General features: G+C 37.8%; 1 protein-coding gene across 1 annotated transcript in view; it reads left to right on the forward strand.

Moving 5' to 3' along the window:
• The window catches only part of CERK (ceramide kinase), a 41,783-nt gene extending 20,351 nt beyond the window's left edge, over window positions 1-21,432 (forward strand). The window contains exons 7-13 of the mRNA XM_059847288.1: window positions 5,869-5,943; window positions 7,401-7,553; window positions 8,352-8,457; window positions 11,201-11,271; window positions 15,273-15,478; window positions 17,562-17,770; window positions 18,690-21,432. Coding sequence (XP_059703271.1) covers window positions 5,869-5,943; window positions 7,401-7,553; window positions 8,352-8,457; window positions 11,201-11,271; window positions 15,273-15,478; window positions 17,562-17,770; window positions 18,690-18,789 — 920 coding nt within the window. The 3' untranslated portion in view covers window positions 18,790-21,432. The remainder of the gene's footprint in view (window positions 1-5,868; window positions 5,944-7,400; window positions 7,554-8,351; window positions 8,458-11,200; window positions 11,272-15,272; window positions 15,479-17,561; window positions 17,771-18,689) is intronic.
• Window positions 21,433-25,538: the final 4,106 nt, after the last annotated feature.

The raw sequence follows: 25,538 nt of genomic DNA on the forward strand, positions 1-25,538 counted from the left end.
TGCAGCCATTCTTCAAATCTGTCAGTGGAAATTGACTGTTTGCCATTGTAAATGGATTTGCTGTTAAGAGTATTTAGAAGCTGTAGTGTATCTCTGAAAACCTCTGTTTAGTTATTTTTTTCCTCTAGGCCTTAAAAGCTAGTTTTTTCTTACTAGCCTAAAAGCACTTTCAGCCATGTGGTCTCACTGCATTCAGACTAGTAATGTGTCTCCATAGAGCTTCAACACAGAGAATGATTCCTGATACAGCTTAGACACTGAGGTTTTATCCACATGTTTTAGTATCAAAATTGCACCCTCTGGAGTTAGCCAAAGTAATTTGCCATTCTTATTACACAGAATAGAATGCTGTTCTTGGCATAGAATAGGAGGCAACTCAAAGCTGTCAACTGCTGTTCTTTTTTTTGTTTAAAAGAACTTCCTAGATTAAATATTTTTAATGATCTTAGCGGATAGGAAAAAACAAACCCACTTCACTCTGTGGTGTTGTACTGTGTTGTACTACATTCATTGCAAAAATCAAGTCTGCAACCCACTGTGGGGGAAAATCTAAGCCCTTGGGAATATTGAGTAAAGTATAGACTCAAAGTTAATAGCTATAGTGATTTTAGGCTTCTAGTGTATCCAGATCGCTGGGTTCTGGTGGTCAGCTCTGTGCTGTTTAGGATTGAAGGATGCAGTATGATTATAATCAGAATGTTGATGTGTCACTGTAGAAGTTAAGAATGCCAAAGGCAGTACAGACTTCATGTATGAATGTAATACAGGAAAAAGATGGAGGATTCATTCACAAACTTAAAAAATAGATTCAAGTCGAGTTGTGAAGTGTGACTGGACTCATACCACTGTCATTTAGAGTGTAAAAATTATGTTTAAAATGTGTTAAAGCATAGTAATAAAAGCTATCTTTCTTGCTTAATTACTCCAAGTGATCTGTTCTTTGCCTTCTTTGCTACAAAGCTTGTAATATTTCATGATCTTTGTCATTCAGTTAGCATCTCATTTCAAAGTTCACTATATCCACTTTGAAATCTGAAGTGCATGTTTTATGCTCCTCCTTCAGTACTTTAAATCCATTAAACTTCTTGAAATGACAGTCTTAGAGCTAAATACTGCATTTAATATAGTGGGCCTGCCATGGCGACAAGTCAGTCAATATTACTTACTCCTGTGATGTTCATTTCATCTCTAAAATCTGCCATTAATAGATGAAACCATTTGTGTTGTCTTGTGTTACTGATCTACACTGAAGTAATTATCTATCCAAAAAATCCTACACCGAAGTCTTTCTGGATTGTTTCTCTTTAAGCCAGTCTGTTGTTCTGCAGATGAAGCTTGACTTCTTGGTTTCTGTATGTGTAAAGGAAGATAAACAAAACTTTGACTAGGTACATGGGTGTAAGCCCAGACCCTTCATCTCTTCCTGTAACAGTAGCCTCTCTCCTTACTTTTGAACGTGCCAGCTCCTTCTCATTTAAGAAGCACTTCTCAGAAAAGTAGTTTTGTACAATTTTTCAAAATATTAAATGCTGCTTGATCCAAAAACATGCGGTTAGTCTGTCATTAGGGCAGCTTACCTGACATTTCATTTGTATGATGAGTGCATGGATTATGGATTCAAAAAAACTCTGCAGAAATATGAGACCCCCACTGAAGTAGCTATTCTACTTTTTCACTACAAATACTGTTCTTAAACTAATTTGTCTGAGGATTCTGTAGGTGCCATGGGAGCATCTGCCTCTGTCAAGACTATCTCACATAGAGCAATGCTCATGAGCTCTAAAAGGATTTCTTTCTCTTTATTAAATTCATGGTTTTCCATAGGATCAACATCTAGCTGACTTGCTTCTGTCACTGCTTAGTTTCCTACTTCAGTTGTTTGTAATTTGTTTCGTTTTCCATCAATAAAAGCACAAGAATAAATATTTGTACCCCACACCATGTGTGTGTTTTGGTTTAAGAAACCTTAGTTGTAAGTCAGTCTAATCATGATCCAGATTATTAAGTCTAGCACTTTGACTGTGTTGTTGGTCCACCAATCAATGGCATGAACTCTTCCATACAACCAGCAAATTTTCTGATTTTTGCTTAACCACCTAGGTGGTTCTATTACCAATTTAAACTTGTGAAGTGGTGTCTGAGTGTACCTGTCTGCATGACTTGTCTACTCACAAATATCTAGAAATGTTCACATGCAAAGGGGAAATCTGGTGATTTAGCTGTAGCTCACTCTGTGTAATGCAGTCCCTCACTTTGCTTTCTTTAGTATTGCTTTAACAAAACTTACGCAGAGTTTGTCCTCATTCATACTTCAATAAATATCTTGATTGTTCTTCCTTGTGAGTGATTAATTAAAAGGAAGGATTTCCTTATTTTTTATATCATTAAATGTATTTCTATAAAAGATTGCATTTTTCATACTTGTGGAGGAAAAGAACACAGAAGAACTTGCCTGTATAACAACCATGTGGCTGTATGAGACCTCCTAATAAAAAACAGACTTCAAGGAAAATGAGTGATGTGTGGTAAAGATTCAAAATAATTATACCTACTTTATCAAACACAAAATGTTGTGCCTTCTACATATTTGATGTTTTCAGTGAGTTCTTAATATCAAAGTATCTGGGATGAAAGCTTTCTTTAGCTGGGTGAATTCAAACATTCAGCATCTACCTATGTTATGGTGGTGTGGTGCCACCATTGTTGAAATGTACTGGCCCTATGCAAGATGATTGTCGTGCTAGACTAGGAGTTGGAGGACAAGCAGAATAATCTGCAGCACTGGTGGTTGGTGGCATGTTAGATAAAGGAATTAATATCCTTAAGGTAGGTTTCAGTTTGAAACTGACATCAAATTCTCATGCTTACATTTGGTGTCTGCAAGTGAGATGGACATCTGAATTTATAGCAGAGGGCATCTGGTCAATTGGATCAGCAGAGCGTCTTGATCTTCTGTAGCATCTGCTTGTCACATGCAGATTCCTTGCTTCCCAAGGCCTTCCACTGAGGCCTGTGTGTGAGTACCTTGACTCAAGCTGAAGCTGCCATCAGCTATTCCTGACTTCTTGGTTTCTGTATGTGTAAAGGAAGATATACAAATCTTTGAGTAGGTACATGGGTGGAAGCCCAGACCCTTCATCTCTCCATGTAGCAGTAGCAGTCCTTAGTAGAGTGACCAGAGCAGAAGCTTTGGCATATTCTCCCCAGTGTAACATGCACACGTACAGCTCTGTGTGTCTTAATCTGAAACTTAATCATTGCTTTGCATGCTGATTTTCTTCTCTACTAACAAACCAATGCAATAATTAGTTTCCATACTGAATATGTTTGTCTTTTTTTTTAAAGTGAATTAGGACCCAGTTAGCAAGTAGTCCAGCTACTTTCTTTGCATTGCATGTAGTTCTCTGCAACCCATAAAAACCTCTTTTATGTTCCTTCACTCGGGCTGTTGCCCTTAAAAATGCCCAAAGAAAATCTGACAGAATATGTATATAATTTTTCTGTTGGTTTAGCCAGAGTGTACAATACCCACCACTTAACATTAGTCAAGAGTCATGCTCTGTGGGAAGCTTCTTGCCAGAGCTGAGTGCTCTGGCAATCCTAAGATAATAATCATGGGATATTATTCAAGCTATATTTACATTCTAATCCTGCTTTTTTTAGTAGACTTGTACTGATGAAATAACCCAGATTTGATGGGTTTGTGTGTCCATCTGTTTAGTGTGCTGTGTCAGCAGTTGTAGATTCCACATCTAGTGAAGATCCACCTAAAGATCTACAAATCTTGTTTGGTTAAGTATTCAAAAGAATTCAAACCCTTAGTCATCATGAACATTTTTGTGACCTTTAAACAAGTAGTGTTGGGTTCATGCATGGTGTAGTGTTATGGCAAGTTACATTCTCTTTTCATGTGTGTGAATGCCATAGTAGTTACTACGTCCATGTAAATAGGTCACTGGTTTTGTTGCTCCACACTACCAGCTCTAAGAGGAAAAAAACAACAGTGTTTTTCTGTTGGTATGTCTCCCATTTTAGAATCTCAGACTTAATTTCAGACTTCAGTTTTAATTTTAACACTTCCTTACTAGTTAATGAATAGAAATGTAAATAAGTTCTGTGTAATTGCCAAACAGATGACTCAGCTTTTAATTGAATATAGAAGATCATAAGGAGATGGGTGCTGAAAAGTAGCTTGCATGAATTCCCCTTTTCTCCTCCCATCTGTTCTGCAAAACCACTTGTAAGCTCTGTTCGTGTCAAGACAAATGTAATTGAGGTAATTGTAGGAGCAGAATGCACACAGATGTGGAAGAAATGAGAAATGCTGGATTAAGTGTTAGGCTTGTACATTCAGCAGTAGAAGTTTCAGTCAGATCTCTCAGGGATTGTTTTTTTGTTTTTCTTTTCAAAGGTAGTCAGAATTTTCTGTTCATGAGCATAGGAGACCATATGAAACTTGGCAGTAAAGTATAGCTTCACCTTCAGAAGTCCACTTAATATTTTCTATTATAGAACTTTGTAAGTGACATGAGATCATCATCTGTGTACCTCATCTGTTGTGATACTGAGGGAAACTGGATTCCTCTGTCTTGCAATGGCATATGCCTGTAATGGTACACTGGCACTGTCTTGAACCTCAGCCTTGGAGTGAGAGGTCTGTTAAGTCACACTGTTTCTTTTGTCCTGCAGTTCTGTTTAATTCTCTTCAACTGGCTCCTGGAGCTGCTGCTTGTTCACTGTGGTAGATTTCTGCGTGAGATTTACTTGGTAAAAGCTTCTGTCCTGCCATTCACAGGCAGGGGAAGTGATGTCAATCTTCTGAAAAGGAAAGGATTTTCTTTGCTCTTGTTATTAACTGCTAATGCCCTGACTATTTCCAAAGTGAAAAAGAACTAAAAGTGATTTTTAAATAATCGTTGCTTATTCCTCCATTATTCGTTTCTATTTCAATTTGATAAGGCCTCAGAAATCAAGTACACTGTATTTAAACTGCTCTTCCACCTAATGCATTGTTAGGAAATCTGAGAACATGTATGTGGACAAAGTTTATCTTTTCAGTTGTCTACCTTTGACTTTGAAGGAATTCAGTTTCATGGAAGGGATGGGAGAAACTGTAAGATAAATTCGGAGTTAGGTGCTGCAACAAATACACTTCTGTCTGTCTGGATCTGAGTTCCAAGTCCCTGCTGCAGAGCAGAAGCCAGATCCTTATGTTAGGCTCTTGTTTTTTATAGGAAACAGGGAGAGTTATCCACTTCTAAACAGCATATAGGTGAAACCTAAAGCTCCCCTGCTTTCTTCTTGTAGGTATTTTGCATCAAGTCTGTAAAGGTACATCTCTGTCCAGTTTGTTACCCTATCTAGAAACTAATTCCTAAAAGCAAGTATTTTTACTAATTTTCAAATAATAGAACAGAACAGAAGTTTCTGGTATAAGATGACATCCTGAAATTTAGACCACAAAAAACAGCAGACTAGTCAATTTCTCTTCTTTTCATGAGATCTCAATGAGCAAGAAATCCTAAGCAGAGGAGAATCAATGTATGCCTCCCTCATTTGATATAAAAGCTATAATGTAATAGTGAAATTTTCCATTTAAATTGAAGTGAGATCACTTCCCTTCGTAACTGCTACATATTTATTGCTTATATTGTGACATTTTTGTACGTTGTATGGACAGCATAACTTATATTCATGGGGAGGTGGGATGTTACAGTTTAAATAATAATACAATATTCCTGTATTTACTTTGTACCATAAAATAGACAGGAGCAAACCAAAGGGACATAATGCTTTAATCCAGAGGACTGTGCCAATGATACTTGTTTTGCAAAGATACAAATTGATGCCTAGTTTTTTATTTTTCAGGCTCAACAGATTGCATATGCTATTCAACTGTTGGCATTTCCGATCCAGTAACTTCAGCTCTTCATATTATTGTAGGTGGGTGGTTGCAGTTTGCTGTGTTGTTACAAAAACAATGGAAGTAACCTAAAATACCATTTTCATTTAGTTCTTTCTTTATGTCTGTGAAATAACTAAATTTGAACATAATGGCTGAGTTGAAATACAAAGTTTTTTTCTGGCATTTAAGTCTTTGATTTAAAATATAGGAGGTTAAAAACTAATTGCTTTCTCTACAGTAATTAATTGTTTTCAAGGGAACATAATATTTCAAAAATGTTGTGCTAAAGTTTTCATGAATTCTGTCATTCTTTTGAAAGTAGTAAATAGCAATAAGCATCAGTTGTTGCACTATATCTCTATATATATGTATGTCTATCTTAGAGAAAGCTTTGAGAAATGCATGTACACTTGAATGGTGCTATTTTGTGCTAGTTGTCCAATTGTCCTGGGCAATTCAATATTCCCTTGCAAAGTTAGAGTTACAATGCCTTCTGGTACCATTACTGAGTATCTAACAGCTGCAGTTTTAGGATCTGGTGTTGCAAAGACTGACACATGTGCTTCTCTTACTAACCTATGGTTTACTCTGTTCAGCATCTGTGGAGTTAAAGCCTTTGGACTAGGGTTGGAAAAATGTGGCTTTAATAGTGTTTTAGCTGTGTTGTTAAGTCCCAGAATCACAGAATGGGTCAGGTTGGAAGTGACCGCAGTGGATCATCTGGTCCAGCCTCCCTGTGAAACAGGAAAAATCCCAAATACCAAACAAAGCAAAAAAACCCACCCCCACAACTCCCACCATCACTCCAAGGTTTGCATGAGGAGGACATCAGAGAAGTGGTGTATTCTTTGTTCTTAGGGATTTCCAGGACTTGACTGGATAAGCCCTGAGTAACCTGATGGGACCTCATAGCTGAACCTGGTCTGAGTGGAAGGTTTGATGAGAAACCTCCAAAGGCTTCTTCCAGCTTGAATATCCTCTGATAGTATGACACAGAGGTTTAAGTGGTACCCAGGAGATGTACAGGAGATACTGCATCGATCTGCTTAGGGAAAGGGCCTGTCAAGCATTGACACAGGGTGCCAGTACATAGAAGACAAGATGTGGCACTTAGGGACATGGTTTAGGAGTGGCCTTGAGAGGGCTGGGTTAGCATTTGGACTTGATGATCCCAAAAGCCTTTGCCAATCTAAATAGTTCTTCAGCTCTCTCCCCTCCCACTGCTACAGGGTGAAGGACTGTAAATTCTTCATTATATGTTTTTAGCATACTGACCCCTTTCTTCCCACTTAGTATTTAATGCTTTTAAACTATTAAAAATTATCTTTACTTTTTTTTATGTGTAAGAAGTATATGCATTTATGACATATATATTGACATAAATGCAATATGTATTTTTTATTTTTAATGACTTTGCAGTGTTGAAGTTACTATCATGATTGCAGTTGCAAATAAAATAAGGCGTGACAGACATTTGCACTTCCAATCTTCATAGGTGACTGTCAGCCTCTGGATGTCTCTTCTGTACATCACAACAACACATTTTTGAAATACTCCGTGTCATTGCTGGGTTATGGTTTTTATGGAGACATATTGAAAGATAGTGAGAAGAAGCGGTGGATGGGTCCAATGAGATACGACTACTCAGGTAATTTGTTTAATTACTAGATTATTTTGTCAGTATGTAAGCATGTTGAAGCAGTTGGTTTACTCTCTACGAACCAACCTTCTTCGAAGCTTGTAAACATCAGAAACAGACTGAGCCTGATTGTACTTGGTACTCCTTGTCGTACCAAGTATATTGGATTACATTATATAAAGCTCTGTAACTTTGGAGTTAACATTGAGAGTGGGCTCAATAAATTTGTGTTGAATATGTGCCACCTATTGAAAATGGCCTAAAAGTAATAACTTATCTGTCCTAATCATTTTGTCTTTCTTTTTAGTCACTTAAAGAGAGATAGGCATTCCTCCATCTTGAACATTCAGTTGATGGAATGAATTGTTGATTTTGCCCTTACAGAGAGAGATGAGTGATTTAGTCTTGTTACCTAATATTTGGATAAATCCCATGCTAGTGGAAAGTGTCTTTTGCCTTGTTTGATTTATCTTGTGTTAGGGAAAGAAGATGCATGAGGAGAGTTTTAGTGCAGGCAAATTTTAAGATTCAGCAGTGATATATAATTAAATCTTTTAGTTGGTTTTTAAAGTTGTCAAGTGAAATAATGGCACTTCTGACAAATGTTAAAACATTGGAGTGGTGCTGTGGTATTTCTTGTTCCTTACAGTCTAAAATATCATAAGAAAAGGATTTCTCAGCTTGAGGGCTACTATTGTTTTGCAGTCCTTAGAGAAGCAAAGAGATGAAAAATCAAGGAATGTATCTAGAGATATTTGCCATGTGGATTATAATGACTTAATGCTGCATAATGCCTTTTTTATGTAGGCTTCAAGACTTTTCTTTCTCATCACTATTATGAAGGAACAATTGCTTATCAACCAGCAAAACACACACACGGATCTCCACGAGATAAAGAGAGCTGCAGAACGGGGTAGGCTAAGTTTATTTCTGGATATTTGGTGTGAACTATTTAAAAAGGCCTGTACATAAATAGAGGTTACAGAACTGCTGGTTTTAATATCAAAGCACTTACTCTAAAAGAGATAAGCTTGTAAAAACAATTATTGACTCATTAAAAAGAACACCTAATTTTATCAGATCATTAAACAAAAATCTAATAAAATTTTGTTAGCTGGTTCTCCTCCTCCCTCAGTTCTAAGTGAAGCAAAATGCAACAGCACAGGACTCAGTTACAAGATGCTGAGGATACTCTGCTGTGTTCCTACTAGGAAATCAAAAGTCTGGATGCCTTGTAGCTTCTACAAATGGAAATAATAATTCAGAAATTCTCAGGTGTTCACATCCTAACTGCATCTAGAAATTTTAGTGGTTGTTTTAGTGCTGTAACAGCTGGCATGGCTTGTCCTGAGGACAAGTCCTCTCAGGAGTCAGCCTGTTTAGCCTGTTTCTTTGTATACTACTATGATGCTGTATGAATTCTCTGTGATATGCTTCACTTGTTTCTTTAGTCAGGGAGCCTGCCTTAATCTCCCAGTGCTCCTTCCTTTGCTTTCACCTGCTTGAAGTTATGCACTAGTATTGATTATTCCTCTTTATATATGGATTTAACTATCAGACATAAAGTACTTGTCACAGCATCAAACAAGCACAGCAGGAGACAGAGAAGCCACAAACTTTGTCCAGAAACAATAAGACTGCTGTGCTGGTGCTGTAACACACTGGAGATCAGACCAGTATCAGCTGGAGCAGCTGTCCCAACCCATCAGGTGCCCTCATGCAGGGGAGGCTCCAGAGGGAGAGAGCTGTCATCCGGGTCTCAGGAATGGAGTAAGGAATGCCTGGTGCCTCACAGGCCTTTCTTATCAATTATCCTTCCTGATAACTGCTGGAAGGGCAGTAGGGCCAGGCACAAGAAATTTAGGAGAATCCTGGAGTGTGGTAATGAGATTGATCATGGAGGTGATTGACAGGCTGGCTAGAACAACTGCTCTGCCAGTCTTCGTACAGAAGATCAAAAGTGTGGATGTGATGGTTGAGGGCAGTTTTGGCAGTGGTGACTGTGAGATTATAGAGTTTTAATTTCTGTGAGAAGTAAATGAGACAAAATGTAGAATTGCAACCTTGGACTTTAGTTTCGTTTATTTGGGTATCTTGGGAAGATTCCGTGGGAGCCTGTCCTGGAGTGCAAAGAGGCATAAGAGAGTTAGTTGGTACCTCCTCAAAGTTCAAGAATAATCCATTCAGATACTCAGAAACTTGAATAACCAGGACAGAAAAGCAGTTTGGATGAGCAACGAACTGAGTAGTAAAGATGAGGTGAAAGTGGAATGAGTTACTTTGGAAGAACACCAGAGACATTGCTTAAACATGCAGGAATGAATTTGAGAAAGCCAAAGCTCAGGCAGAGTTGAATTCAGTGAGGGATGTGAAGGATGTTGCTTCTTATGAAGGGATTATTTAAATATACTGGTCATAACAAAATGCTGAAGGATCTGTGGGCTGAAGGAACTTGCTGCTTAGTGGCTTGGGGAGCATAGTGGTAAGATAATCAAAAAGGCTGCAAAGTTATTCCTTTGCCCCATTTTTCACTGATGTAGTCCAACCCAGACCATACAGGTCCCCAGGCTCCTCCTGTTTCCTGGGAGGGGAAACAGTGGTTGTTACATACCTTGACTTTAGCAAGACCTTTGGTCCTGTTTGCTGTAGTATTCCTAAAACTAAGTTGATGAGGTGTGGACTAGGTAAGTGGGTGGGTGAGAAACTGGCTGGACTACTAGAAAAGTTGTGAATGCCAAGTCTGCCTGGCAGCAATTACTAGTGGTGTCCCTTGGGAATATTGGGCCTAATACTGTGCAGTGTCCTAATTAATGACTGAGACAGTCTCAGGAAGTTTGTTCTCAGCAGTTTTATGGATGATACCAGATTGGGAGGTGTGGTTTATCTTGAAAGTCAGGGCTGATATTCAGAAAGATCTTTGTGAGCTGAAGAAATGGCTGATAGGAATCTCCTGAAGTTCAGAAGATGTAGATGTCCTGCACGTGGAGTGGAATTGTCCCATGCAAGTGTGTAGACTGGGCACTGACTCGATGGAAGGCAGCTCTTTCAAAAATATCTTCAGGATCCTGGTGAGCAGCAGCTGTACCTGAGTTAGCAGTATGTCCTTGCAGCAAAGCAAGCCTTCCTTATATTGAGTTTTCTAAGCAGGAGGGAAGTCAACAGGAGTGATTGTTCCCCTGCACTCAGCACTTGTGAGATGAACTGTCTGCAGTATGTCAGTGTTTTTCACTGTTAGAGCAGTCAAATGTTGGAACAAGGTGCCCAGAGGTCTGTGGACTTGGCCCTCACAGATCCTCAAAACTTGACTGAATGAGACACTGATCATCCTGGTCCTGTAAGACCAACTTTGAGCTCTCCTGTGGAACTCACTTAGATCACATCATGAGATCAACTTTGATCACATCAGAGATCCCTTCCAGCCTGTGAGATCTTTTGGCTCTCTGCTGCTGTTACCTCTGATGTCCAGTAGTCTTTAGAACTGTACTTAAATAACTGCACTGCCTGCAGGGCTATGATTATTCATGCCACATGAGGATTGTCAGTGCTGTGGTGCATCTTGTGGTGGGGGAAAATCTTGTAATGTCTGGGTAAAATAAAAATTTGAAATTAATAATAGTGGAGGTCTTTCAGGAACTGAATGGTATTTTTGTTTTCAGATGTTACATTTGCAAGCAAAGTGCAAAACAGCTGGCAGAACAGAACAAGGGACATGGATTGAAACATGAAGGTAATTTATCAAAAGAAAAGAAAATGTGATAGTATTACACAAATTATTCTTTTTCAGAAGATAGCTGTTCAAGTGTGCATGTATTTTGGTTTTTAAACATTGAGTTACTTGATAATCCATTGTTTCTTTCAGCTTACAGAAAACACCTGTAAGTGTCATCGCCCCGCTGTACTCAGCACTAGTGAGGCCACACCTTGAATCCTGTGTTCAGTTTTAGACCTCTCACTTTAGGAATGACATTGAGGTGCTGGAACATGTCAAGAGAAGGGCAACAGAGCTGATGAAGGGCCTGGAGCACAAGTCCTGTGAGGAGCAGCTGAGGGAGCTGGGGGTGTTTAGCCTGGTGAAAAGGAGACTCCAAAGAGACCTCATCATGCTCTACAACTGCCTGAAAGGAGGTTGTGGCCTTGTGGGGTTCTCTCTCTTCTTCCAGGTTATGAGGAAATGACCTCAAATTATGCCAGAGAAGGTTTAGTTTCGGTATTAGGAAAAATCTCTTCATGGAAAGGGTTGTCAGGCATTGGAAAAGGCTGACCATGGAAGTGGTGTCCTGAAAGGGTTCAGAAGACACATGGATGTGGCACTTGGGCAGATGTGGTTTAGTGGTGTTAATTTGACATTGGGACTGTGATTTTAAAAGTCTTTTCCAAACAAAATGATTCTATGACACTATGATTCTAAGTATGTGAAAAACATGTAAGGTGTCTTCTCTGTCCAAACCTCAGAAAATTCTGTTAAAATTATACTAATTGTATATTTCAGTGTGTTTAGCTTCTTTTCTTTAAGAAAAATAATATTCTGTCTTACAATTGCAGTTTTTTTGCACTGTGACTGTGCCAGGTTCTAGGCATTTGTTAGCAAAAAGATTATCATACTGTGGAGATTCACTGCTAGCTTAGAGATTTCTGTTTAACTTGAATTCCCATTACACTTGTGTAGTGCTTTCATCCTAGCTGCTGCTTTCAGATCTTTGATAGAGTCAAGAGATGGTCAAATCAGACTATTTCTTGGGTTATTTTAATCTATGGCCAGATTCAGCTAAAGAATTTTTATTAGAGTATAAATAATGCATAGAAATAATGATACAAATATGACAGTAGGTTTTTTGGTAAGAAAAAAAATTGTCTTTTTGAGAAATGATTGTAGTTATAAATTGCCAACCTTTTTTCTTTTGTCAGCTGGTTTATGTGCATTTTTTCATGTTCGTGTGTTGGTTGATTTTTTGGTGGTTGGTTTGGTTTTTAAATCTGCCTTTTTGTTCCCTTTCATCTAGCAAAGGAGCTACTAGAAAACTACAGGTTAGTTAGCAATCAAGACAGTTTTAGCCAACATTTCAGATGACATTAAGTAGCTGATTATGTAGGATATTGTTTACTTTATTCCATTCTGCTTCTGGTAGCTGGCTTTCTTTGCAGTCTAGTCTCTTATCCATGCACTACTGGTAAGGAAATAATACAATCAGCTACTTTTGATTCACTATAGAAAGGATTTTAAATCTCCACTTCAGATAAGCTTTTCACTCAGCAGGGTGTCTTGGCTGACTCTTTCATTGTGCCTACCAGGTTTGTGTGTAATTCAGATAAGTTTAGAAGGATGCTTGATTGGTTGTTGCTGAACATATTTCTTTGTATTGTGCAGGAGTCTCTGTGCTTGTGCTGAGTAAATGTTGACTGTTAGTACTTTGTGCTGATTTCAGCAACTTGCAGTGTGTGTACACAATAGGCCACTGATGAGTGTCACTTATGCACTCCCTGCTTATGACTGCCCTGCTGTAGGATATTTTGAGCCAATAATTTGTGCTGTTACAGTGATACACACTGCAAAATGGTTATGAAAGCAGTTGGTCATTCAAAATGTGACTGGTACCCTGACTTTGTTCTTACTTTGAACAGTGAAGGTGTTCTTGGGTAATATGCTGAAATTTATACCAGATGAAAACCATCTGTTACAGTAAGATGATGAAGCATTTTACCTTAAGCATACTTTAAATGTTAATACATATCTAGACACACTGATGACTAAATTACTAATGCTTCTCAGAGAAACAGCAAAAGAATTCATCAGTAAAGGGAGATGTTTGCATTTTGTTGTTTGTGTATCAGAAAATGCCTGTTGTTTCTAGTTCCAGTAGTTCATGTTCTGTTCAGTTACCTTCATCTCAGAGCAGGGTCTTGTCATTTGCCTGCAGCTTGAACAGTCATTCTGTAGTCTGACATTTAGGAATGTCTCATCTCTCTGAAGATGCACGTTTTGAATCTGATTTAAATTACTTCTTTTGGTAATGTCATGTTTGGAAGCAACATAAAAAGATCAGCAGTAAAGCAAGCAATATTAAAAAGAACTGTGTCAAATTAAGCAAAAATGTTGAATTTAAAAGCTGTGGTTTTTTCTTGCTATTTCTGATATGTTTCTCAGGAGGTAGAGGGGATAGTCTAGATGGAAAAAGTATAATCAAGTTTTTTGTTTTCCTTAAGTCTTTTGTCACATTATAAGCTTACATGGTTTTTCCTGGAAAACTGTTTTTCTTGTTCTGTTACTAGAGAGTGGATACTAAGAAGTTTCAATGAATTCCAGAAAACAAGAGAAGTTCAAAGAGTGAAGAACAAGTACAAAATACTTTGGAAACAATTTTTTTCTTTTTATTTTTCCTGATGTATAGAGCCTGGAACATGTTGATTCAAAATGAATGCATCACAGACTTCAGGTTCAAAATACACTAGACAATTGTAATAATGATTCTCTAAAGTAAATGTGAAGTTCCTAGAACTGAGACAGTAAAGAATATCAGAATTTCAGGACATGAAATATATAGCATAAAAATCATCTGTAATCCCATCAGAAAAGCACCTTGAAAAATCACTGTAAGTTAACCAAAATGCAGGGAACTGAATCATGTTAGATGACCAGTTAACATTCCTCAAAATCTCTACCTTGTTTACATAAACAAACTTAAGCATTTTTTGTTCATTCCTTAATCTTACCCCTAATGGCACTTCAGTCTTCCCAGTCTTAGAACAACATGTATGTCCATAGTCTGTTGCACTCATTACTTCTCTGGAATTGTTCATTTGAAATGAGTCCACTTATACTGGTAGGAGAAAAGCAGTGTTATGGCTGCTTTTTGGCTTTTTCTTATTGTGATAGGGAAGACAAATATGTGTAATCTAAAAATTAAAGAAGCATTTTTAATATATTTCTATCCATATTCAAGAAAAACCAGTTTTGGCAACAACTCTGCATTGCCTGCCAATGCTTCTTTGTTCTAGAAAATTTCTCTGCTTCCTGGTAGTATTAATGCCAGCACACATTTAAGTTCAGTCTACATGTTACCTCCAAGAGAGTTTCAAGGTACTGAAAAGAGGCTTTGTGTTCTTTTCCAGAAATCTCTGAAGATTTGCACACAGGAATGTTTAACTCTGTTAACAGTTCTAATCTTGGGGCATTTGGGGTTAGAGTGGAAGCAGCTTCCTGGTCCTTGCCGCACCCTGAGTCATCCCTTCCCTTTGACTTTTTAAAAACATTAAGTTGCTGCATTGAGGCAGAAGAGGAATATTGCTTCAGAAACCAGATACTAAACTACAGTCCTTGCATCATTGCTTATTTAAGATTGACAAGTTGAAGAGCAAAAATAGAATTTTAAAAAGTAATCCCTCTGAACTTTCACACCACAAGAGTTGTAACTTGTCTGTCTTTTCCTTTCCTGTGGCTTTGCAGGTTTTCCCGGATAGCACTGATCCTGAATTTGACATGCATATGCCAGAGCAGGCAAGCAGTCATGGGAGATAGTCACAGTCTGAAGGGAGAAAGCAACTTTCTCTGTTAGTGTATGAAAAACAGATACTTTAAAATATTATTTTTAAATGTAGTTTATTTTAGATATTTATTGACAGTACATGAATATGGCCAGGGAAGACTTTTAAGTTGCCATTGATTGTTTTTTAGTGTTCTTGTTAGTAGATCAAATGATTACCTCTCTCCACGTCTTTATTGATGTGTTTCAGAAGGTGAAGAAGAATGGAAGGTTATAAAAGGGAAATTTCTAGCCATCAATGCAGTAAATATGAGCTGTGCCTGTCCACGAAGTCCAAAAGGTCTTTCACCAGCAGCTCATTTGGCAGATGGTTCAGCAGACCTCATTCTAGTTCGGAAATGCTCCAGATTCGATTTTCTACGGTATCTTGTCAGACACACAAACCAAGATGATCAGGTGTGTATTCCTTTTGACAGGGTCCATCAAAGGTGTAAATATTGGTATTCTTATAAGATAGAAATAATTTCTATAAAGCAGGTTTGTTTTTTTTTAATGTATGCATTTTGCCTGATAAAATCTCAGCATGTGTATCACGGGAAAAAAAAGCAGCTCAAAACATTTTACAAAGTCAACTCCTTGGCCATAGCAATTTAACAAAATTCCACTTTTGCCATCTGAATTCAGTTTTGTAACATTTTCCATGTATTTGCTGTTTGAACAATATTTAAAGTTATTTTATCACAACTGTGCCCTCATGTAGTTGTCAAGAAAAACTGCTCACGGCATGAGAAACTACTCACAGCATGAATAGCTGAGGTAGATGTGGTGAAGAATAATAAATCACTTTTGGGAACTGTATAAAAATGTGTTTTAGAATTAAGTTACCAGAACTGCAATTTGATTGTAGACTGCAGGCTTTTAGCAGTATTTTACTACATATTAGTGACCAGGATGAGCATTATGCATTCAGCTTGAAAATTATTTTTTTCACGTGTTGTAGCTGTCAGGCAGGAAGATTCATCTATGCTTTGGATCGTAATATCTCTTGGAACAGAGCTATGACTGTGACTACACATATTTAATATTTGTCACAACCCGATTTTGTTAACATCTTCTGGAAATTACCTGAACAATGGACTAATATCTAGTGCATAAAATCAATAAAAGTTTCCTTTTATCCCATTTCTCTCTGTGTTATGCTGGTTTTACAGTGGAGATTAAATGCAAGGTTGTACATATATCCTTATCTCAGGTTAGTGTCCACCATAAAAACCCTTCTTGGGAAACCTTCTTGATAACTTAAGGAAATGTGAAGGAAAAAAAAAAAAAAATGGAAAGGGTGACTGTACATCAGTACAGTCACATTTCACATTTGCTTCCCTGTCATCTCCTTCCTGTAGACACACACAGACATACTCCATGGCCTTTGCTGAATGACCTGTATGTATTCCATACAGCTTGCTGAATAGCTAGCTCTATATCTGTTACGTTGCTTTCAGGGCTTGTGGGAGCATCCTCTCATTTATTGTCCCTTCAATTGATGATGACTGTTTTAAAGCATTTGTTCAATATTGTAGTGTAAATCCGCAGCCTCAGTTTTAAGAGCAGTCTTCTAAGTGACCTGCTTTTTCTAGCTGAATTAACTGGTTAAAATTATTTTTATCTTTTTGGAATGTAATGGGAAGGGCAGGTGGGAACACCCAGGTGTGTCTCCCGAAGGGGGCTGGTTTGACATTGTCCCTTGTATGACTGTTTATCTGTTGCATCATTTTGCATCATGAGCAGTGCTCTGGTGTAGGGTCTGGGGACTCTTTTGAGGGCAGCCTTTGATGGGCCATGACACCCCCTCTGCTGTCCCTCATGTGGAGGTCCCTTGGATGCGTGAAGGGCCCCTGGAGCTCCTCTTCACAGCAGAGGGTGGGCATTCACTGCTTCTGACTAGAGGCTTTTTCACCATACACCCAGATCCTCTCCTCCTCCCCCCTTTGATGTGTGGGTCTGGTAAACCTGGCAGCTGATCACCCCAGGGCTGTGGTCTCCACCCCAAGATGCTGGGCTTAATCCTCCTGTGAATGTATTCTCCTACCCCAGCCCAGACCTGAGTCTCTTATCTCCATCAGCTTGCAGTCCAGGGCCTCAGTCAGGAGGCAAATTCAGGGTGGGATGGTCTTCCATGCAGCTTTTGTTACACCATTTTGCTCTAACTATACAGTGGTATAGTGTATAACTATATAGATATATACTATATACACTATATAGTTATAGTGTATAACTATACACTATAACTGTATAGTGCAGGCACTATACAGTGACCATTGAGAAGTAAGGTTTCATTTTGGCTTTATTTTTTTTTGACTTGTGCAGTTTTTCAGAAGGAAGTATCACTTTATACCTCACGTAAGCTTCTCTAGAAAATTGGAGTGGACAGACTTTCCTAGAGTACAGAATGCTGCATGCTGATTGGCTTTACACATCACATGTATACATGTATTTAATTATAATTGCCTGATTTGCCTTTTTTTTTTTTTTTTTTTTGTAGTTTGACTTTCCATTTGTAGATGTTTATCGGGTTAAGTGCTTTCAATTTACATCAAAGCTTTCGGAAGACAACGAAAGCAATGTCATGGACATTGGAAAGAAACGTTTTGGCCAGTTCTGCAGAGATCATCCAGCCTGCTGCTGTAATATTGTCAATAGCACCTGGAATTGTGATGGAGAAACTCTGGATAGTTCAGCAATTGAAGTGAGGTAAGCTTCGATTTTTCTGTCTATATAGCAGAACACATTAAGCTTTCTCATTGATTTTAAAGATGCTTATGAAGACATCCCAAAAAGATGCCTGTGCATAGCAAATTTTGAGTCTTCTGATAATAAACCTAAATATTTTTGTTACCTTTTTGAATCCTTTCCAGAGAATACTGCAGCCATGTATGTTGTAAATGATCACTCTGAGTGAGATGGATGACCCTACCTTTGAAGTCGTACTTACTTCTTAGGAACTGTTATTATGTGTTTTAAGTGCTGAAAGTGAAGATGGTGTTGGAAGGATTCTTTTTAAATGTGTGGAATGCCTCATTACTCTGAGCAATAGCTTTTCCTATTTGCTTAAGTAAACATCTTTGCCTGACAGAAATACTATGTCCCATACTTTGTGGTTTTTTTGCACACAGCACAGTCTTACCTCCAGTCTTCACATACGGAGAAGGAATTTTGCAGTTGTGCAAATAATCAAATTAGAAAAGAAGTTCATGAAATTTGAAAGGGTTTTTTGGTTAGTTTGTTGTTGTTTGGATTAGTTTTGGTTCCTTATTTTGTTTGTTACTTTCAGAACAAAGGGATCCAAACCCATAATATTTACATACAAGTGTTAAAATATAATCCCTTGCAGTGCAAAGGGAAGTTTTATAAATGCTGTATATTGTGCAAGATTGACACGTCTAGGTGCCCATAGATCTTCTTGTATGGACGAGGGGCATAAAAGAGGACACATGAAAATACCCAGCCCTCTTAGCAGGGGAGGATTGTAACTAAAATGAGGGTGTGGTTTCTGTAGTCAGGAGTAAAAAGCTTTGTCCAGCTGTTTGAAATTAATGGATTATTAGAATTAAATTACTATTATTAAAAATGTGGTACCCATTTATTTCTTACTAATTTCTATATTTTTCAGGGTTCACTGCCAGTTAATGAAATTGTTTGCGAGGGGAATTGAGGAAGACTGTAAAGATGAAGCTGCCCACAGCCAGAGTAGCATTGAACAATTACTATAGACATTGTTCCTCCAATGGGGAGAAGAAAAAATAAAAGCTCAAGGAAATTGAGTAAATATGCATTTTAGTCAAATTGACAAGTATTTTAAACTTCTAGATTTTTTTTTATGGCTTCACTATAATTTTAGACATTTTACTGTATTGTGTCATTTTAAAAAAAAAATTGTAATCATTAAAATATATATTGGAGCAATGTTATCTGTTATGTTAGAAAACATGGGATTGGCCTATGTCTGTGTATTCATGATGACTGATAAATTCTCTTTGCTTTTCTAGAGAGCTAACTTAGTAGTTGTGTTGCAATAATATCTAAATGTTATGAAACATTGAACTTCCCACTGGCACCAAGATAAGACATTTTCAGTGTCTGAGAAGATGTTTTCTGCTGGGAGGGTTATGTAATTCTGTGTGGCTTAAATGCTGGACAATGGTGTTGTCATTCGCTTTCTTTTTTTTTAAATTAAAGTATTTCATTTTGTAATTCTGACAATACCTTGCAACTTATCAATGCAATTTAAACACACATTCCTGGCTTTAAGTAATAACAATAGTAGTGTACAGATATTTGAAAAATAAAAGCACAACTATATACAGGTCACACCTCATCCTATATATTCTGTCTTTGAAGGTTTCCTTGCATCATGCTTTTTGGGATTATAAAAGGTTTTATGACTGTTTGGATGATACCAAATACCACCCAGTGCAACTGAAAAGTCTTGCAAGCAAATTGCAGGAGTACTTGTGTAATATCAGAAAGGCACAGGAAAGGAAAATATAAATAAGTTCTCAAACACCAGCAAGTTTTAGGTTTTAGTAATATCTGATAACAACATATTAAAAGCTTCCCTCTTCACAATTCTCTGGACATTCTACTCCATGTCTTAAAATGTCTTTGCAAAATAAGATGTTGAAGTGTTAAGTTTAGAAATATGATTTGATGATTGAAAATCCTTAAAATAATTTAACTAAATGTGAAACAAAATAATTTGCTTTGTGAAGCCAAGGGAAGAAACTGGCATCTGACAAATCATGAATTCACTGTGCTGATTTGTTTTTATAACAAAAAACATGAGACTGTCATATAGAGCTATGGAGTGATTATTTAAGTTGTATATAGTTTTATGTATTGTGGCACGTACATGTTTTTTGTCCAGGGTTGGGGCTAAATTTTGCTCTTCTTGTACAGGCTTATTCCTGTTTGAGGACAGAAGTTAGCCCCTGTTCTAATTTATCTTTTTTTAAAGTGTTTCTTTAAGTTTAAAGTTCTCTTTAAAACTGACTTCATCTGAGGTTTTTTTGTGTCCAAACAGCTGATGATTCTGTATTCATGTATATTTGTTGGTACTTCTGTCATCCAGCTTGTGTTAGTTTCACATCTCTCATATATTTGGTCAATGTAAGCCATGGTGATTGGTCATTTCATTACTGAAGCACTTGAATATTATTATAAATGGCAGGTAATTTTTTTTCTATTGAAGTTATTTACATTCCAGTTTTGTGTATTGTCAAAATTGTGTTCTATATCTTTGCTACAAAGTATTATTCATATTGCTCTATATGAAAAAAAGCACTTGCAAATTATATTTGCCTCAAGTACAATCATACAAAGTTTAGGATCTTTATTTTGTTATATAGTATTTCAGGAAAATACTTGAACGCTTTTCCAAAACTACTGCTCTTTTCTTTCCTTATTAATGCAATGAGTTGAAATGTTGATTCATCCAGTGTTTTTCTGACACTCCTAACACAGGTGTTACATATACTGTATTTTTAAAGCCATGTTTAATAAGTGAAATAGTACTTTTGAACTAACATCCCATTGAAAATTAAATTATGCAGTTCTACATATGTGAACATTTTTTGAAAGTGTCATTTGTTAAAAATTGTCTATGGTTGTTGTGGTTAATCCATGAGTATTGTGAGAGTAGCCAGACTTTGAAGTTACAGTAATTCTTGTGTAGGAGGTAATGGTGCACACTCAGCTTACCAACAGTGAGGGAGTTGGAGGCATTGCAGCTATCTAGAACACATTCTCATCAATGAGAACTGGAATAAATACTAACCAGCTCTTTCCATTAGTTTTCTAGCAAGTCATGAGACCCCCTACTTGAAAAATGGAGACTTAATCTTGTAGTGAATGTATATTGAAATGCTTTGAATATTTGAGTATCTGCAACTGAGTGCCTGGTGTTTCCACTGAGAGCCACTGTGAAGGTCTCCTTTGAGAAAAAGCCACCAGAAAAGGACAAGAGGTCATTGTATACTATGGTAAGGAAGCGTGAAGTAAATAATAAAGGTATTGCAACATAATAAAATTTAAAGGTCATAGGTAATAGAAAAGCTGCATAGTTGCATTTTAATAATTCTATTTGTAGCATATTAAAGTAGCAAAGCACCATATGTGAGTTGTATGACATGTCCAGTTTATTTTTAGGAGAGCTGTGTAAACAATGTCTTCTTATGTTTTAATTCTAGGGATTTTTTTTCTCTGAATGTAATCTTAGTATGGAAGTTATGTATAGGAAAACCAGCTTTGATTTTTCTTTTTTCCCAATCTTGCTGGCTTCAAGATTAGAAAATATGTTCTGTTTTATGACGCTAGGGCATTTCATTAAAGAAATAAAACTGCATTGTACAACAGCACATTGGTGTTCTTCTTTTCACAAATTAATTTGAAAAAAAATCTCACTTTGACAGAAATCTGGCAGTAGTATGCTTAATGTAACCACTGTGAGCAGATCAAACAAAGTGAAGATCAAACAGAGTGAAGCAATTCATAACCTTCCAGTTGGGTTGACGACAGCTTTGTGGCAAGTGTGAGCGTGAACAAACACTGAGAGTGGAGGAAAGCAACTAGTGAAGCTGGACTTAGGCTAATACTAGGCAACTCTACAAGGGTAAACTGAATATGAAACTTACTATAATGCAGGTATTTAGAGTTGTCATTACTGTGGAAGCAAAAGAAACCGCTGCTCTAAGAAGCGTAAATATGCATTATACTCTAAATAGTGTGGTAAATACAGGGGGGATCTAGAGTTTTGTTGCAATAATTGCTACAGATGCTGTGTTCTAAGAAGTAAAGCATGTTCATTGTAGATAAACAGTGGGCACAGAAGGAAAACATGCTTTTCAGCACTGCAGACACTTCTGCATTTGAAGTGAATTGTTTTTGTGTGGCAAGGCTTTGGTAGCTGCAGGGGTGACTTCTGGATGAAGGCAGCAGAGGATGTCCCCATGTCAGACAGTCATTTCCCCAGCCAGCTCCAAGATGGACCTGCCACTGGCCAAAGCTGAGCTCATGGGATGGCATTGCTAAGAACTTCTGAGATAAATGAGAAAGGGTAAAAAGTGCTGCTCAACAGCTGTGAAAGAAATGGAAAATAAACATCCTGCAGACACTTAAGGTCAGTGAAGAAGGGGAGGAGGTGCTCCAGGCACCAGATGAGATTGCCCTGCAGCCTGTGGAGGACCTCACACCTGGAGCAGGTGGATGTGCTCCAGGAAAGCTGCATCTCATGGAGAGCCCATGGAGCAAGTTTCCTGGCAGGGGCTGCAGCCATGGGGAAGAGCACATACATGAGTGGGTATTTTTCACAGGAACTGTGGCTCGTGGGGGATGCTTTCCTCCTCAGAACGGAGAAAAGAAAGTGTTGAAATCACTAGAAGCCCCACTTCTCCATCTCCCTGCACTGCTCAAGGCAGAGGGGATGAAGTAGAAGAGTCAGATGTAAAGTTGAGGATAGGAATGAAGCAGAGAGGGAGGAGAGGAAGTGTTGCATTTAGGTTTGGGTTTATTTCTGTCTTACTCTGGTATTAATTGGCAATAAATTAATATTAATTTTCCCCAAGATGACTTTGTTTTGCCCTTGACTATAATTGCTGAGGGGCTTCTCTGTCCTTAGCTTGACCCCTAAGCTATCCAATCATTCTTTACCCTGTCCTGAGGAGGACGATCTAGAATCAGAAATTTCTCTTGCAAGAAATGTGTCTTGCAATTCCAGTATTAGAATAATAGGATCTTAGAACCATTTAGGTTGGAAAAGACCTTTAATATCGTAAAGCCCAATCCTTAAACCAGCACTGCCAAGACCACCACTAAACCATGTCCCTAGGGGCCACATCTACATGTTTTTAACTACCTCCAGGGATGCTGTCTCAGCCACTTCCCTGGACAGCCTTTTCCAAGGCTTGATAATCATTTCCATGAAAAAGTTTTTCCTAATACTGAGTCTAAACCTCCTCTGACACAACTTCATAGGAACTTGGATTGGAAGGGACTTTAAAGATCAACTTGAGTCTAAAGCTCTTATTGGCCTCAACTTGAGGCCATTTCCTCTGTTTCCTCTTGTTCTATTGCTTTTACACAGAAAAGGAGACTGACCACCTGGCTACTAGCTCTTTTCAGGTAGTTGCAGAGTGTAATAAGGTTCCCCTTGAGCCTCCCTTTCTCCAGAATAAACACCCCCAGCTCCCTCAGCAGCCCTCACCAGACTCACACTCCAGACATGTCCCCCAGCTCTGTTGCCATCCTCTGGACACAATCCAGCACCTCTTCTGATGAGGGGCCCAGAACTGAACACAGAATTCATTCCCTAGAACTCCTGCCTTAATCTCTGTGAAGTAGGTGAGTAATAGGAGTTCATCATTTTTATTCTCATTAGTGACATTTTTCTTATTTCAACTTTTCAACAGGAGAGTGAAGTAATTTAATAGCTTCTAACTGGTGTTTAAGTTGCAGTAAATGAGTTCTGTCCCTGATGAAGGAACAGTCTTCCCAAACTTCTCTTACCCACTTTCATGTACATGATCTACATCTCTCAAAGGCTTATGCATGTTCTTAATTAATAAATGACTAGTCCAATTAATTAGAAGGGGTGGTGCATTCCTTCTTCAGTCATGCCTTTCAAATACTCTGCAATGAGAGGATTAACTAATTTTTTTAGTCAATTTTCTGCTGTTGAGAAATGATTCCTAATATGTACCTACCAAAACTGCCAATGAGGTTGTCTTCAAAAAATGTTAGCTCCTTTGTGACTCTTGCATGTTTGAAAAGATGATTTGCTCTTGTTGGTAGCAATTTTACCTAAGCAATTTTCTGGCTTATTTTATAGAAATCCTTCAGCAACAAATGAAATTTACAGGTTTTTAATATTTTTTTCAATATTTCAATAGTATAGGACAGGAAAAATATAAGTGGAAAAATAATTATTCATAAAGGAAAACCACTGAACAAATAACAGAAGTGGTGCAAATTTAAAAATCCATGACGACTGAATTCTGGAAAGGATGAAAGAGAACAACTGCAAAATAAATATTAAATAGTAGAAAAATAAAAGAAAAAATAAAAAAAAAATACAGATTTTTTTTCTTTTTTTATATTGGAAGGCTTTGCCTGGGTACGGGTACTGTAACTGCACAGTAAAGCCAGCACTAAAGGTTTGAGTAGATTGCTAGAAGTTTGACTATTTACAACTGGTAGAGAGAATAAAAGCTTCATCACTGTTATGAAGACATATTTCTAAAAAAATGCTGTGTCACCCTCTGTATTTCCACTCACAAACTTTACCATAATAGCAGCACAGCTAGAAGAGCTGCTAAAGGAGAACTCTAAAAGCACCTTCATCGTTTCCTGTAGCAATGTGAAACATTCTGAAATAACTGTTCAATTTAATCTCCCAAATACTGGTTTTTATATTAATATTTAGCAGCTGTATTTTAGGAAAGGGGAGATTGGACAACAAGAAGAAATGCTAGGTTAGTGTTTCAATGCTGCTGAGGTCAAGGTGGTGGGATAGCAACCCACTCCAGCTAAGGATCTGTCCCATAGGTCTTGTAAATCATCAAGGGAAGTCCTGACAGAAAATGCCTCCCTACAGAAATACCTGTGCAGTTCCTAGAATGTGTTTGTGTAATCTGTTCTTCTGAGCTTTCAGTGATGGATATTCAGCAAAGCAGATTAGCAATCAAAACAGATTTCTTAAAGACTTTGATTCAGAAACTCAAGTTAGAAACACTCAGCTGAATCTCCCTTGCTGTATTTACACGTGGGCACAGAGAGCAGCTTGTTGTCTTTGGGGAATTCACTCCCTGGGCTATTCTGTTGCCTCCCAGTCTCCTGCTCTTTGCCTAGACAGTATTACTTACTATTCAGACAGAGAAGGAAAAACCCTACAATATTCAAGTACTTATTTATAAGAAAAACCACTTGAAGCTGATTTTTGTTTACCAAAAAGGGGCTCTGTACAAGAGAGCTGGTACTGAGGGTTGCTCTAGGATGAGTAGCTGCATAAAGTCTTCAATCAAATCAGATTCTGCTTAGTACCTAGATACACGTTTTCACAGAACGCTGTTTAAAGCTCTGGTGGATGCATTTAAGGTAGACATTTCCCCTCAGCAATGCCTATCAGATAAACAACTGCTCTGAGGATTACTCTGCTGGTAGATGCTGCCCTGCCCCTAGACCAAAGGACATCCCAATCAGTAGCTCTCTGATGGTTGGAGCCTCCCATTTCCATTGTGTCTCACAGTGCTTGAATTTTCTACGGAAAACAGGCAAAACCTGAACACCTGGGTGTTGCTGTGGTTGTAATTTTCTAGTAAAGACTTTCAGAAAATCCTCAACACATTGGTAGTAGGGTTGGGAAAGAGTGAACATAGGCTTTCACCAGAACAGCAGATAATACTATTTGTTCTCCTCTGTATGCAGGCAAAGCTTTGAGCCAACAGACTTTGTATTTTTTCTGCATCAA

The sequence above is a fragment of the Haemorhous mexicanus genome, chromosome 5, assembly GCF_027477595.1.
Source record: "Haemorhous mexicanus isolate bHaeMex1 chromosome 5, bHaeMex1.pri, whole genome shotgun sequence".
Classification (NCBI taxonomy): Eukaryota; Metazoa; Chordata; class Aves; order Passeriformes; family Fringillidae; genus Haemorhous; species Haemorhous mexicanus.